The sequence below is a fragment of the Oppia nitens genome, unplaced genomic scaffold (genome assembly GCF_028296485.1).
Source record: "Oppia nitens isolate AA-2021 unplaced genomic scaffold, nextdenovo-longstitch-racon4-pilon3 scaffold10_pilon_pilon_pilon, whole genome shotgun sequence".
NCBI classification, from domain to species: domain Eukaryota; kingdom Metazoa; phylum Arthropoda; class Arachnida; order Sarcoptiformes; family Oppiidae; genus Oppia; species Oppia nitens.
This window is the reverse complement of record NW_026533189.1, coordinates 1,037,068-1,053,209: the sequence shown is the minus strand read 5'-3', so window position 1 is coordinate 1,053,209 and position 16,142 is coordinate 1,037,068. Positions and strand designations below refer to the sequence as shown.

The 16,142-nt window shown below is 25.0% G+C and overlaps 2 protein-coding genes across 2 annotated transcripts; one reads left to right on the top strand and one right to left on the bottom strand.

The window, feature by feature from the left end:
• Positions 1-2: 2 nt before the first annotated feature.
• LOC128951631 (pyridoxine/pyridoxamine 5'-phosphate oxidase-like) lies at positions 3-1,113 on the bottom strand. The gene is made up of 4 exons (XM_054296910.1): positions 988-1,113; positions 757-913; positions 515-614; positions 3-438 (listed from the first exon to the last, which is right to left on the bottom strand). The coding sequence occupies exons 1-4, from the start codon at positions 1,022-1,024 to the stop codon at positions 22-24; spliced, it is 711 nt and encodes a 236-aa protein (XP_054152885.1). The 5' UTR covers positions 1,025-1,113; the 3' UTR covers positions 3-21.
• A 3,133-nt stretch (positions 1,114-4,246) lies between these two features.
• Positions 4,247-6,903, top strand: LOC128965557 (integrin beta-PS-like). Its single transcript, XM_054312265.1, has 4 exons — positions 4,247-4,754; positions 4,826-5,824; positions 5,891-6,623; positions 6,733-6,903. The coding sequence occupies exons 1-4, from the start codon at positions 4,330-4,332 to the stop codon at positions 6,799-6,801; spliced, it is 2,226 nt and encodes a 741-aa protein (XP_054168240.1). The 5' UTR covers positions 4,247-4,329; the 3' UTR covers positions 6,802-6,903.
• Positions 6,904-16,142: the final 9,239 nt, after the last annotated feature.

The window sequence follows — 16,142 nt, the reverse complement described above, 5'->3', positions numbered from 1 at the left end:
AATCCATTTAAAGATATATATTTATGGCTGTAATCTTTGATAAGCCCAGCCGTCTTCACCCAATTTAGTGATAATACCGTCGACTTTCTGGTTATCGTCTGATTTGAAAAAGCGAATCCTATCGTGTAGTCTATCTGTCTGTCCCATCCAGAACTCATAAACTTCGGGCACTATAGTAAAACCGCCCCAAAAGTGAGGTTTCGGTATATCATTCGGATATTTTATCTCTTCTTCATTATATATATCAACCATTTTATCTCTACTATCTATGGGTTTACTTTGTTGACTAATACGTGCGGACAGTTGACTGGCCCGCGGTCTCGATTTGAAATATTGCACCGATTCCTCTTCGGACACTTTCTCTACTCTGCCTTCAATGCGCACCTGRCGGTTGAAGACATCCCAATAAAATAATAGAGAAGCGTTTGGATTTTGGATCTTAAATCAAATTATTATCATATAATGAATGAATCATATTTTTAACGATAATCTTATCAATTAAATCTTTACTCACCATTTCCTGTCCCTTCCGACTCTCATAGTTTGTGAATATAGTGAATCCCTGATCTCCATAAGCCTTCAGTAATACCATACGAGCCGATGGGCGACCGTTTCTAAGCAAACAATCATAGTTTGATAAAAAAAACTTTATAAAAGTTATAAAAACACTATCACTATATCTAWTAATAATAATATATATATTGTCTATAAAATATGTATTAATAATAYAATAATTAGTAAATTTTTGACACAAACTTATCACTTGTGGCCAAACAGACAGCATTTGGTTCATAAATTTTGCCGCATTTCTTGATCTCATCAAACCATATGTCAAATAATTTCAATGGATTTTTGGACTCCAATTGTGTCTCCAATAAGATCTGTTGTTTAGTACTGTAGGGCTTTCGCATCGCTAAGCAATACAAACACATAAAAGGCAAGTCATTATTGAAAACTATTGAAACAATTTGTTTGACAATCACTTACCGCCCAAATCAACATTTTTCTTACTAATTGAACTCATTTGGTGACTATTGTAAGCAATGATTACTGATTTTATATTAAAATAGTGATCTCTAGACAATAACTTCAATAATATTATAGTATTTTTCATATAATGTCTTCAATGATATGTTAGAAATGGATTATTATTATTATGAAAACTTTAATGAGTTATGATTTTGCAAAATATATATTACATATTAAATATCATCTAAACAGAGACCATACTTGTAATACATGACAAACAAATTGGTTGATTGATTGGTCACAACAACCAATCAAACCAAATGATAAAATTGAAACATTTTTTCATATCATAACTTCATATCATATTTGATAACTTTGTTGGTAAGCCTTTTAAGTGAAATGTATATTCAAATAAATTGAGTCTCAAATATCATATACACTAAACATATGATTACATTGAGAGGATAGTTGTGTATATTTTTTGGGAAAAGGCATCCTTTGATGTTTGAAAAACTCCATCTAATGTTGAAAAGGGATAACCAGTGATGTCAAAGACATCCTCCAGAGTTAAACCATTGAAAGACTCATTCCATATAAAGTAAGGCCTGTTTGCGGGGTTTGCCTTAAAAATCTCAGTAAAATATCCATTACTTTAGTGACTCTCAGATCCAGTKAATGTCTATATGTTTTTGCATTGAATGTTGTTATTAGTGTTTATCCACTAATAACACACAAATGCATCCGATTTTACAATTAATTTAATTTTATTCAATTAATAACACTTTTAATGGCAATTCTCATCCGATATACTTATTATTAACAGTGATTACTATCATTAGATATGTATTTTATCACCAAAATTGTTATATATTTAATTTAAATTGAAATGTTTTAAACATCTGTTCATTAAATATTTCAAATATCAACTCATTTGTTATACATAACTGAATCTCATATTATTATTATTATTATTACTATTATTAATGTTTGGTAAGTRTGTATACCATTAAAATTATTTTACAAAACTTGTGTCTATTTTTAGTATATTTGCCTAATATATCAACTTTTATTATCATTTTTATAATTTTATTGATATTACTTTTATAAAAACTGTCATAAGTTTTATAATTAATAATTACATCAAATAATTTAACATTAATTAAATTTATACTATTGTTGTCTTTAATGTTATATATAAATAATATGCATCTTTTATAAAAGCGATATTATTTTATTAATTATTTTTATATTTAATTTGCACTTTTATTATCGTTTTTTCTCACATTAAATACATTTTTATTAGTAATTAATCAAAAATAGAGCCAATTATTAGTAAATAAACAAAATAAATGACAGCTTTGTATTAATTTATATAAAAAAAGTTTATTATATAACTTATATCTATTAATATCGTATAGTCTTTTAGTTTTAAATAAACATTTTATTAATTTCTTAATACTTGTAAATATTAATATATATATATATATAAGCTTTTGATATTATAAGGCGTGAAAATTATTATTAGTTTTATGTCTTATATAAAATAATATTAATATAAGTATTGTATTGCTGTGGAAACGGCTATATATTAGACTACAATATATGCGGCAATAATTGAAAAATATTTTAGTATTTCTCAGAGATATGTGACTCATAAAAGTAATTATAAAATATATTTATTTAATTATATTTTATTTAATATTTGTTAAACATTTGGTTTTTTAAAGTGAATCATTTTTTTAAAATTTAAATCATTATATAAAATAAAATACTTTTTATACTTTATCTACAAGTTGTAAACTTATACACATTATGTTATTTAGAGAGACACTAAATATACCGTAAAATTTGTTTTATTTGTTTGTTTGATATAATGAAAACAACTAAAACCTAATTCTTTAGGTCACGAATTGAGTGAAAAGTACTGCAAATATATATTTGAAGAGATTTTTATTTATGTATGAAAAGACTCTCTTTTGAAATGAACTCAAATTTTGAAAAAATATATATATTTTTGGCTCTCATTCATRGTTTTTGACACAAATGAATCACACATTTGTGTCAAAAAAGATGACAAAATGAGATGATTTGAATTCATAGTACAAAAGTTTAAACAGTAGTGTTGTGTTTAGTCCTATGGATAAGCATTCGGTATATACTGTATATAGTATATGATGTGTCCATAACCAGAGTCCAGTCGCGGTTAATATGGTCTACAGTAACCTTAACCCTAACTCTCTTTCTCTGACACATGTGCTGCCCATCCCAATGCATGCCATCCCCTCATCCCTGAACTTCACTCTAAACTCACATTATATTATGTTTGTGCGGTTTTTATGGTTTGTTTAGATATTTCAAAGCAATTTGTGTTTCTAAAGAAATATATTGTAATAACATTTACAGTGAATACTAAATATTTCACTGCATTTTCTTTTACTGCCATTGAGTGGTTATTTTTATTGAACKCTAAAAGCAAACTTTATATTTGTTTTTTCATTTAATTAAATATATTATTAAATTTTAACTAAATATTCATWTAGTTATATATAWAAAGCTATGCATTGAATTATATAKACATTAATGTGAGATCCCATAAAACCATAAAAGGATTTTTAATCTAAAAGCTATGCAAATATAACTAACATAAGAAACTAACAGAACGGGTACTCCAACCCAACCAACTCATTGGGTGCCTATGTTTCAGCCCATAAAACACTTTGGCATTACTTATATGTATTATATAATTTCCGGTGAATTTTGAAGTTACTTTAAAAACACCTAATCTTATATTAATCTTATATAATCGTATTTGTTTTTTTTTAAATTAAATTTATTGACAAAAGTTATTTATTTATTCATTAATTAATTAATTATTATTTTTATTATTTTCAGGAAATCTGATTCCTCATTTGGAAAAATTATACATTTTATCAAATCATCAAAACTTAATAAAATTATATGAATATTTTGGAAATAATAATTTTTTAATTTAATAATAATTATATAAATATATATATACATATTATAGGCAAAAATGAATTACATTTATATATTAGTCATATTATTTTACTTAATCACTGCCACAGTATCYCAAAGTAAGTATTTAAAAACAATAGGAATAATTGCCAGGAATTTCCTAACCATTTATTTGTTTATAAACTATTGAACTTTTAATTAACTTTTATCACTACATAATTCTAAATTATTTTCTAATAAATTCTAATAAATAATTAAAAATATTTGTTTGTTTTATTTATGTTTTATATAACAGTAAAAAACGATGACTTAAATAGCAATCCCTGTACATCAAAGGAGACGTGTAGTGAATGTATAACAGCTAACCCACAGTGCGGGTGGTGTATGAAGAGGGGTAACTTCAGTTACCACAGATGCGATTTTATTCATCGACTCTCAGATCACGGATGTTTCGATCAAATCTTTTATCCGAGTCCTTCATTTAGTCCAACTCGTAATGACGATCTGTCCAATAGGACATCTGAAGATGTGGATCCGATACAAATGAGGCCTCAAAGAGTGCACCTTAAGATCCGTCCAAATTTGCCGTATAGCGTACACATTCAGTTTAAACAAACATTAGATTATCCGGTAGATCTCTACTATTTAATGGATTTGTCCAAATCCATGGAAGATGATAAAGAAAAATTAGCACAACTGGGCAACCAATTGGCAATTAATATGAGGAAAATTACTTCAAATTTTAGATTAGGTTTTGGATCGTTTGTAGATAAGGTTGTCATGCCTTATGTCAGCACTGTTAGGGAAAAGTATGTCAAATTAACATTGATTTTATTTAAAACTTTTATTGATTATAAATGTTTTTTTTCTTTTATTTTAGATTGGATGAGCCGTGTTCTGGATGTGCGGCTCCATATGGTTTTAGAAATCACATGAAATTGGACACCGATTCCAGTGATTTTGTACAAAAAGTAGCTGAAACTCAAATATCTGGTAATTTGGACGCACCTGAGGGGGGATTTGATGCTATAATGCAAGCAATTGTCTGTAAAAACGAAATCGGATGGCGAGAAAAGTCCAGAAAAATGTTAGTTTTCTCTACGGATTCGGGCTTTCATTATGCTGGCGATGGAAAGTTAGGCGGTATTATAAAGCCGAACGATGGGGAGTGCCATTTGGATCGGTCCGGACTCTACACTGAAAGTACAACACAAGATTATCCATCAATCAGTCAAATTAACCACAAAGTCAAAGAACATCACGTGAACCTTATATTTGCCGTTACGGCTAATCAAGTGGACATTTACCGACAATTAGCTGAAGGCGGCAATCCATTGATTGAAGGCTCAACAGCCGGTCGACTGGAAAACGACTCATCAAATGTTGTGGAACTCATTCAAGAAGAATATCTGAAAATTACATCTGCAGTGGAACTAAAAGACAACGCAACTGATAACGTAAAGATCACATACTATTCTTCGTGTTTGAATCAGAAAAAAGAAGAGACAAAAATCTGTAGAGGACTGAGAGTTGGGGACACCGTTACATTTGAAGCCAAAATTGAGGTCACCTCTTGTCCTCGCAATCCAAATGAATGGAACCAAACAATACAGATATATCCGGTCGGTCTGAATGACGCCCTTATCATTGATTTGGAAATGATTTGTGATTGCGATTGTGAAAAGTCGTGGAATGAACAGATCAATAGTCCCTATTGTGAACACAGGGGTACACATGAATGTGGTATCTGTTCGTGTTATGGCAACTTCTATGGCCGAAGATGTGAATGTGATGCCAAAGACGCCAATCCTGCCGAAGAGGAACAGTCTTGTATTCGAGGAAATGATACAAAAGTGTGTTCAGGTAGAGGCGCCTGCAGGTAATGTAGTTTATTAATGATACTTAAGATAATTATCTCCAATTGATTACCAATTTTAAATGATAGGTGCGGTGAATGCGAGTGCTATAAACGCGAACAACCAGAAGAAGTGACCGGAAAATTTTGCGAATGCGATAACTTTAGTTGCGATCGATATGATGGCAAAGTGTGCAGTGGACCCGATCACGGAAAGTGCGAGTGCGGCACTTGTATATGCAATGATGACTGGACTGGAACTGACTGCAGTTGCAAAAAATCTAATGAAGACTGTATTGATCCGCGAACTAATAAAGAGTGTAATGGCAGAGGAAAATGTGTTTGCGGTCAATGTGTTTGTGAACCAAAAGATGATGAACAATACACCGGTCAGTATTGCGAAGATTGTCCGACTTGTAAATCATTGTGTGAGGCATACAAGGAATGTGTTCAGTGCCGTATCCATCAAAGTGGACCGTTAGATGAGGAGGCGTGCAATCAGTGTAATATTAATCCGATCGGTACGTCCGAGTTTGAAGTGGGAGACGGAGAACAGTTGTGTGTCTTCATTGATGACGACGACTGCAAATTCCAATTCAAATATCGATACGACGATAAAGACGACAGTATTTATGTGATCGCACAGAATACTAAAGACTGTCCCGAACCGGTAGATGTGTTGGCTATTGTTATCGGTGTTATTGTCGGTATTGTCCTCATTGGTCTGGCATTGCTTCTCATATGGAAACTGTTGACAACAATTCACGATAGGAGAGAATTCGCCAAATTTGAAAAGGAGAGGATGATGGCTAAGTGGGACACTGTATGTATTAATTGTTAACAACATTAATGGCAATCAACCAAATCTTACTTATTTTTGTCTAATAAAAGTTATTAATAATCTAATGTTGATTTTTATCATTTATTTTTAGGGCGAGAACCCAATCTTCAAACAAGCGACCACTACCTTTAAAAACCCCACATATGGAGGCAAACAGTGATAGTAATTAATCAAATGTTATTAGTTATCGATTAATAATTAATATAAATATAATCTCATTGGAAATAATATCATAAAACTTTATTATATTTTGTGTTCCTCTCGACTGAAGTCTACTTTTATATACAGTATATATAAATAATTTGTGTAATAATTGACAATTTTTGTGTTGTGTAAACATTTGTTTGATAATTATTTTTAAAAGACTTGTTAACGAACTCATAGTTTGCATAATTATTAATCAAATTAATGTTTATTATGTTTAGCGATAAAATTTATTTACCCCAAAGTCTCAATACTAAAAAAGACTACAATTTGTGTATCATTAATAACAACACCACAAACACATACAACGAAAATGCCTTAAAATAAGCGCAACTGTCCTATAAATTGCTGTGAATCTTATGAAACGGTGCCAAAAGAGGGTCTGCACTGGTATTATGATGGCATCAATTGGATCCATGTCTGACTACCGGATAAAAACATTTAAAAATAGACATAAAAAATTATTGTCATTAAAATGATTTTTAAATAATTGTCATTCAAAAAAAACAGTGCTTAACCTCTTTGCCGATAACTATTATAGAAAGAAWTTTTTTTGTTGACTTAAATTTACATTTTATTTTAGTATTTCATTTGTAGTGACAGTATTTCATTATTTACATTTTTATTTATCTTTGGAAACATTAATATACTTAAAAGCTATATATTAATTTAATTKAAATCATTTTTTAAAATTTTATCATAATTTTTCTATATTTTAGGTAAGATAACAATACTTTTGTGCAATTAATTGAGTTTTCCTATCATTTTTGCAATCATTTGACTATTCATTTAATTGATTTATTAAATCAATAAAAATACTAATCATTTATATTATATATTATTAATATAAAAATATAATTTATAATTTATAAAAAAACTAATTTTAAATATTTGAAACCATTTGTATAAAAATATTTAAGTATTAACTTATAATTAGCTTATATACAAATTTACAAATAAATCTTTTAAAATAATAAAATTATTATTGTGTATTATTTTTTTTAATTTAGACTAAAATTTTAAAATATAAATATCATATTTATTTTAAGTAATTTTAAAACTAAAAATCATTTAATTTTGATATTTTTATTAATTGTCTGACATTTTAAATAACTGTCTGGTTAAACATTTATTTTTATTTTACTATAATAACTGATATTTAAAATGCAAATTTCAGGTAATAAAAAAGTTTAAAAACGTTGTATAGTATAATATATATATATTAATATATAGTCTACATTTATATAAAAAGAGTTAGAGTTAGTGTATAAATAAATAAATATTATAATAAAACAAAAAATATTTGATAATTATTTGTTATAAATCTATTTTATGACTTGAAATTCTGTTTAGCAGCGCTTAAGTTGATTCCTATATGATATGCCTTAACAATTATTATATTCATATACAGTATATATATATATATATATATATATATACCGGCATATAGTTTATATATATATATATATTGTTTATATAATAGTGTAATATATTTTTGGGTGTTTTCTCCTAAAAATAGATATTCACTCTCGAGGTTCACTCCACCCAAACCTTATAGTATTATTATTATACGTGAATCTCATCTTTTTTGTCGTATAGTCAATAAATATCAAGAATATAATGCAAATGTAAACTTCTGTTATGGATATTACCCCTAAAGACATGAAAAACAAATACATATAATAATATCACTCTTTAGTAACTAAAACAATGATTTTGTCGCTAATATTATGGAAAATAGCAGTTTTTGTTTTTTAATTTAATGATAATTTTTTGTAATATAATTATTTTTCATATGTATTGTTTCACATCCATTACGAAAAATTCATTTTATTATAGATATCACAGCAAATAGATAGACACACTTCCTTAGACAAGAACTAATAATATATGGCATATGTTATGCAAATCTTTATTGAATTACAGGCAAAGACAATAAAAGTAAAAATAAGGCAAACAAATGGTTTGAGCAAAAGATAGCCCAAACAATAATTGACTAAAACATCGCTACATTTTATGGTAAAAATGTTTTTTCTGTGTCTAATATTTATGACTTCAAACAGAWACAAAAACACTATGGGTTTAAACCATTGGATTATTAGGCTTAGAGTGAGAGCACCTGTCCTTTGTTTGGTTGGCTATTAAAACACTTTTGTCTGCATTTAATAAGTTTATTACTTAAATCTCGTTTACAAGAGTTTATAAATTAGTTATGTTTTTTKATTTGAGATAATATTTTATTATCTTAATAACACAAATATTGTGCAAAAAAAGATTTATTGGAAATTATTAAATTTGAATTAAAAAATAATTTATATTAATAAGTTTATAATAAATTACAATAATTAGTACTTTTATAGGTAAAAATATATAAATTATTATAGTTTACAGTAAAATACTATAGATTAGTTTTGCATTAACTTAGRTTTTAACGTAAAGTACTGTACAATAACTATTATTACAGGAAATATATTTATGATAACATTTATATTGCAAATATAGTTCACGACTATATATTGATTACGATCTCAAACGTGATCTTCAATTTAATAGACAGTTTAGTCATTTATTTTTCTCTAACTTTGTTTTAAAAAGACTTTTGTTTGTTTTAATCACAACAAGTTATCTGAGTTTTTTGAAATTATATATTATCAGAGAAATGCTATTATTTAAAGGCAATCATARGCTATAATATATATATATATATATATATATACCGGTAATGAACGCCGACCTATCAAACTCTCCGCCTTTTTATTGGACATTAGTTTTGTTTGATTGCAAATAATTTATTGAATTTGTGATAAAACCATACAATAATGTGACACATTTTTATTGATTATCTACTGAACGCCAGTTAAAGAAAAAAATTGTATCATTGGATGGGTTATCGACATTATAGTCAAGACTCAAATATCATTTGTACTTTATATCACAATTCAATTGAATCATCTATTTATTTGCATATTTTGTATATAAATTTTTAAACAATACAATACTCAGAAATATTACAACTAAATAGATATGATATATTATATTTTAAARCGATTGACATTTTATCAAATTAATGATTTTTTTTGTCAGAAATAAATATAAAAATTGTAAGAAGAGTACAAATTCAGCAAAATGTCACTAAAAAAATCATTAATAAAAAGTTCACATAACTGTCGACACAATCTCTCAATTGAGACTTTAGATGTGTTTTTGCAGACTATATATGAAATTAATTGTATTGAATGAATGTACAAATTAATTGTATTATTAATTAATTAATCAATTAGTTTATAATTAAAATTTTCCATTTAATATTAAAATAAATGRAAAGATATAAATTTAATTTTCTAAAGTAAGTTTAGTATTTTTCAAATTTTGTTTGATATCTAAATATTTTATTTGAAATTAATACACAGTTGATAATTATAATTTATTGTTAACTGTCAACAAAAATCTATTTTTAACTGAAAGTTTTGAAATGACATGAAATTTGACTAAATAAAAKTAAAGTTAATTTTTTCATAATATAAATTATAATAAAAGTGTAATTTACAGTATTTTTGTGAAATAATGTTTAATGTCTGCTCATTATGTGTTAAAAAAATGTTGATAAAAATAATATATGAAAAATATATTATTAAAATAGTAGAATTCTCTACAAAAATTGTTTGTACACAAAAAAAAAACGATTGAAATGCACAACAAAAATATAATACATTTTTTAAACAGATAGTGACTGAAACCGATTGACAGTGAAAGTCGTCTTAAAATTGATATTTTGCTTTCAATGAACAAACAATTTTTTAAAAAACTACTTTTCATTTTTGCACTTAAGTTAAGTTAAGAGTTATTTTTTAGTTGTACTCAAAGATATATTTATTAGAGAGAAGTCCAATACTAATGTTATAGTAATAGTTGTAAAGGACTGGTGGTTGTGATAAATCACGTTATATTATGGTCGTCGACATGAAGTGCTATATATATATATACAGTGTATATGTGTTGTTCAGYCCTTATATATAAAGCTGACTAAAAACTTAAAGAATGTTTAGTGGGAAGAGACCGTCGAAAGCACTGGTAGTTCATTGCTAACAACGACATCATTGGCAATGATTGTCACACCATTGGAAACATTGATAAATGTATATAAAATTTGTTTATATATCCAGTACTTCTTGTAATTGGATTTGAGTTCAACTCATGTAATACTATTATATCAATTTAAAGCTAAAACTGTGTCCACAATAATGTCGTTAAGAAAGACAAATATCGATTCAATTCATTGATATATTGGTTTGCTTTGCTTTGAGTGTAAATTCCAATTATATATCAAAAAAAGATAATTAAAAACTTATTTTTGGTTAAACTTATTTCAACATTCTTTTGAAATGAAACAATATTTTTTAATAAATTTTTTTATATAAATCTAAAAAACAATATGAAATATTAATTAATAGTATATATATAAAAAATCTATTATTTTTAAATAAAAGTTTATAACTTTCCATTTCTCAACAATTATTAAATATGCATTAAAATATTCTGTATTTTTTGTATAATTTTCTAAATTGTGATCTACAAAAATTACAATTAGGGTTAAGCAAGGTTTTGGATTTTAGGGTTGTATAGGATGGTCACACAACAAAAAATCTGGGGGTATAGGGGTGCAGACTTTTATTGTATTTTTAAACAATTTTTATAAAATCCAAAATCAAGGAGGGGTCAAGAAAAAATTCTACATTTAAAATTTATTTAATAATTAAAAATACATTAATATATACTGTATATAAACTTTATACTGTAACTGTATAATGATTTAATATCAGTATTTTAGTTATCTTTAAATAATATTCTATTTGTAAAATAATTTATTTTTTAAATAATTGTTAATGTTTTTAGTTACATATTTTGATTTTTTTTAATGTTATGTTTATATAAATATTGACAAAATACTAATTATTTTACTTAATTTTAATTCAATTTTTAATTTAATTTATTATAAAATTGAAAATAATTATATATATATTTTAATTAAAATTTAAAAAATTGTTAATAACATTATTATACACAGTATATATTGTTTTACTAACTTTATTTTAAAATCATATTATAATTGTAATATAATTACTGTTATTTCATCAAATAGTTAATTTTAGTTGCATATTTTGGAGTAAATCCTAAAATCTCATTTTAGTGGGGTATTTTGACCTTATCCCCACCCATTGCTTAACCCTGATTACAATAAATTGATATAAAAAATATCAAAGTTATAAAAAAATATTTTTATAAAAATATATTTTATAATATATAGTTTTATAAATCATAACGGATGAACATTCAAAAAAACATTTTGTTGGTTATTGGATATACTGTACAATTGAATGAATGGGGATAACATAACTTAAGACAAATGTGCTTCAAATAAATTTATATTATAGTTATTTTTTAGTATAAAAATATATATTAGTGTATAACACTATAAAATGTTGTTTATATTRTATATAAACTATTCTCTATAATGAATGTATAACATGTTTCAACAATTCTATAATATAAGTATTTATTTGTTTTTTTTCTCAAAATATCAGTCATTCTAAAAATCAATTCAATGTACAATAGTATATAAATTATATATAATATTAGGTCTTATGTGATATCAATAATAGTGTTACACAAATAGAAATTTTTTGAATTTTTTGAAAAAACAAAAATCTAAAAAAATTTACAATAAAAGTAAATATTTAATTTATAATAAGCTTATTAATAAAATTTTTATAATTCCAATAAAATAAATAGAATAAGAATTTCTTTTATATTTATGAATAATAATTCTAATAATACTATATTTGAATTTAATAATAATTACAAATTTTTGTTACTATACTTTATAGACTATTATTTTAAAATTAAAATGTGTAAAACATTGTAACATGTTTTTATTAAATGTTATAAAAATTGCTGTAAATAATTATATTATACCGGTATATAAGACTAAAAAATATTTATTTAATCGTAAATCTATATTTGATAATTACTTAATTTTTAAAGTAGTTTCTATATTTATATAACATACTATATATTACAGAGTATAGTATAAAAATACGATATTTTATTTTATTATTTGTTTGTATTGTCACAAAATATATGTTTAATAAAATAATTTTTGACAATAACAGTAAATTATAATAGTATTTTCAGTTAGAGACAAAATAAATAAAATATCATTAAATATAAAATATAAATTAATTTTATTATCAAATTAGAAATATTTCATTTATCACAGATCTGTACAATAAAGTTATACATAAAATAACATATGAGATATAATTAAATATTAAAGTCATTATCAAAATTGTAACTTATGATTCATAATTTTTAATGAAATCTTTTGTTGTCTAATCATAAAATTTTAAAATTAATGTAACTAAAAGTTATCTAAACTATAAATTTTGCATTTTTCAATTAAGATAAATTTACAATTGCATTTAATTTAATATGCAAACAATGTTTATAATAAACGTATTACAATCTTCACCAAACAGTTAACAAAACTATATACAGTTTAGTAATTGTTCTATAATTAAATAAATATGTTTTAAAGTTATTGATCCATAAAAATCAATTAAAAGTATACACATGTAATAGCTATAAAAAAAGTATTCATACATTAGTAAAACAAACTCATAAATATAAATTTTACTTATAATTTATGTGTCTTAGCTATAGGTTTTCTAGATATTATTATTATTGATCCATAACAGAAAATTGTTTCATCAATAATAGCTATCATATACAATATATCATAGATATTCGTATAGTAATAATATGCTAAATTATCAGTATATTGTATAATAATAGCATACAGTAAGTGTATTGATATTGTAGTAAAGTATGTCATCAAAAAATATATAACAAGAATAGATGATTAAAATATTATACAATTATTATAGCAAATATTAAATACTATATATAATATACGATAATAAAATACTGTATGTTATATTAATATAAATACATTCAAATGTGAATAAAAGATAACATTCAACGAAACTTAATCTACTGAAAGAGTGAATGACAGAAAGCAACACAAATGCATTTATTTTCATAATATCAATATTTGTGACTTTAATAATAACTATAAAGAGTGGGATCTAAATGTGAGCTTTGATTGCAATACATATAACAGTCAACACATAAAATCATATTTAGATGTTTTGCTTTTTTGAAATCAAATTATTGTGAGTCATGTTTATAGCTAACAAATTTCGGAAACTTTTAAGTGTAAAAATTGGTCGCAAAGTGGAGATTAATAAATTGCAAAATTTATTAAATAAATCGCAAACCTAAATGTATATCACATTTAATATTTTTCAAGAATATTCCTAATATTAATCAAACACTTTTATTCTTATATTATGTAAATTTTTAATAAATAAATAGTTTATTATTAGCATATTTTAAATGTAAATTATAAATTTTACAAGATCATTTATCACTCTCAACTATAAAAAATAAAATTAAAGTTAAAAATGACCAATCAAATTATTATATTTTGACAATATTTACTTTTATATATTGTACTACAAAATCATAAATAAATAAATGTATTATAATATTTTGTTGGATACATAACATTACAAATCACTTTTATATATAATATATTTTTTTCCAGTTTGCCCCAGAAGTCCAAATTTTGAATAATTGTAAAAATGAATAGTTTTTATTTTAATTACATTTTATATTTGCTAAAACTTTTTGACACTAATTATACATATATATAATGTATATATATTTAAAAATTTTCCGATGTTTGGTAATAAAATATATACTGTACTTTAATATCACATATGATATAATAAGCAAATAATATAAAACACACAAAATCATAAAGAATTTGTGATGAGGTTTACAGTTAAAACAAGCGGTGAAAAATCATATTGACTTTTGAATTATACTTTATAATACAGTATAATATAATACATTTACACTGTTGTGTTGTATTTTTGAAATATATTAAAAAAAAACAGAAATCTTTAACTATGTAATGACTCAGTTGAGTGTTGGTGTGTGTATGTATGTATGTGTGTGTGTGTGTATCTGTGTGTATGTATGTGTGTGTGTGTGTGTGTGTGTGTGTGTGTGTGTGTGTGAGGGATGACTCAAACTTGTGAATCATTCATATTATGTTAACTCGTCATTCAAAAGGAGTTTTTTGAACTTAACTTTTAAGCCGTCGACTAATAATACGGAACGAATCGATAGGTTTTCGCTTAAATCACTTTCTCTTTCATATTTGGATTATAATAGTGTATATAAAAGTATGATTATATGTATCATTTGGTTTTAGTTTGTTTTATGTCAGTATTTGCCTTAATTATTGATAAAATTGCAAATACGGCTCAAAAACTAATTAGGTTTCCATTTGCTTGTGTTTCCAATTACTCTTTAATTTATATAACTTTTGTTATATTGTGTTATATTGATTGACACATAAATTAGTCTCTCTTTTGATAAATTTTTATCATCCAATATAATAAACAACAATCATTTAGTACTATTTATATTGTTGTTAACTATCAAATTATAGCATACAAATGCATATATCAATAAAATGAAATAAAATGAGTTATAGAAAATGAAAAATAGTTTTCAAGTTGCATCCAATGTTATATTAATAATTTATATATTGTGCATAATATATATACAAAATGTTAATTTTACAAACAATGTTATATTTTTTACATAACATAAATTGTATGTCAAATAATATGATAAATAGCAACAAAATGATATGATTTAGCAACAAATATATATGAAAATAGTAATAATTATAATGAATGAGCTGTCCTTTCAGTTATTAGTCATATGTTCAGTATATCATAGTATCGATAAAATTAAATTATAAATATGATTAAAGTAAATACTTTATATGAAAAACTATCGCTAAAATCCAATTATTATTTTTTCGTACTGTACTTATCAGATATCAATGAAAATGCAGACAAAATATATTACATAATTTGCTCTCATTGCCATAATATCCGGCGATCTATCCCTCCATCACTTCATCCTTATTCATCTCTCTCTCTCTCTCTCTCTCTCTCTCTATTTTTATAAGTTTTTTAGATATTTATAGCTACTCTCAATAATTCATTGAAGCATTCATTGCCAAACAATGATGAGTATTAAGCAAAGGGCAGTCCCTCACGACTATGTGTATATAGTTTCTGTGGTCTACTGGTGCTGGGGTTCAGCCTATTGTATTGTATTGAATAATATGAGAGATGAGATTGCATGTGCTGT

What these genes read in the sequence shown, in the direction of transcription:
- LOC128965557 (XM_054312265.1), top strand. Translation starts at nt 4,330, where the DNA reads ATGAAGAGGGGTAACTTCAGTTACCACAGATGCGATTTTATTCATCGA. An exon ending in GTCAGCACTGTTAGGGAAAA is followed by an intron (nt 4,755 to 4,825) that starts GTATGTCAAATT and finishes CTTTTATTTTAG; the next exon opens with ATTGGATGAGCCGTGTTCTG. An exon ending in TGATGGCTAAGTGGGACACT is followed by an intron (nt 6,624 to 6,732) that starts GTATGTATTAAT and finishes ATTTATTTTTAG; the next exon opens with GGCGAGAACCCAATCTTCAA.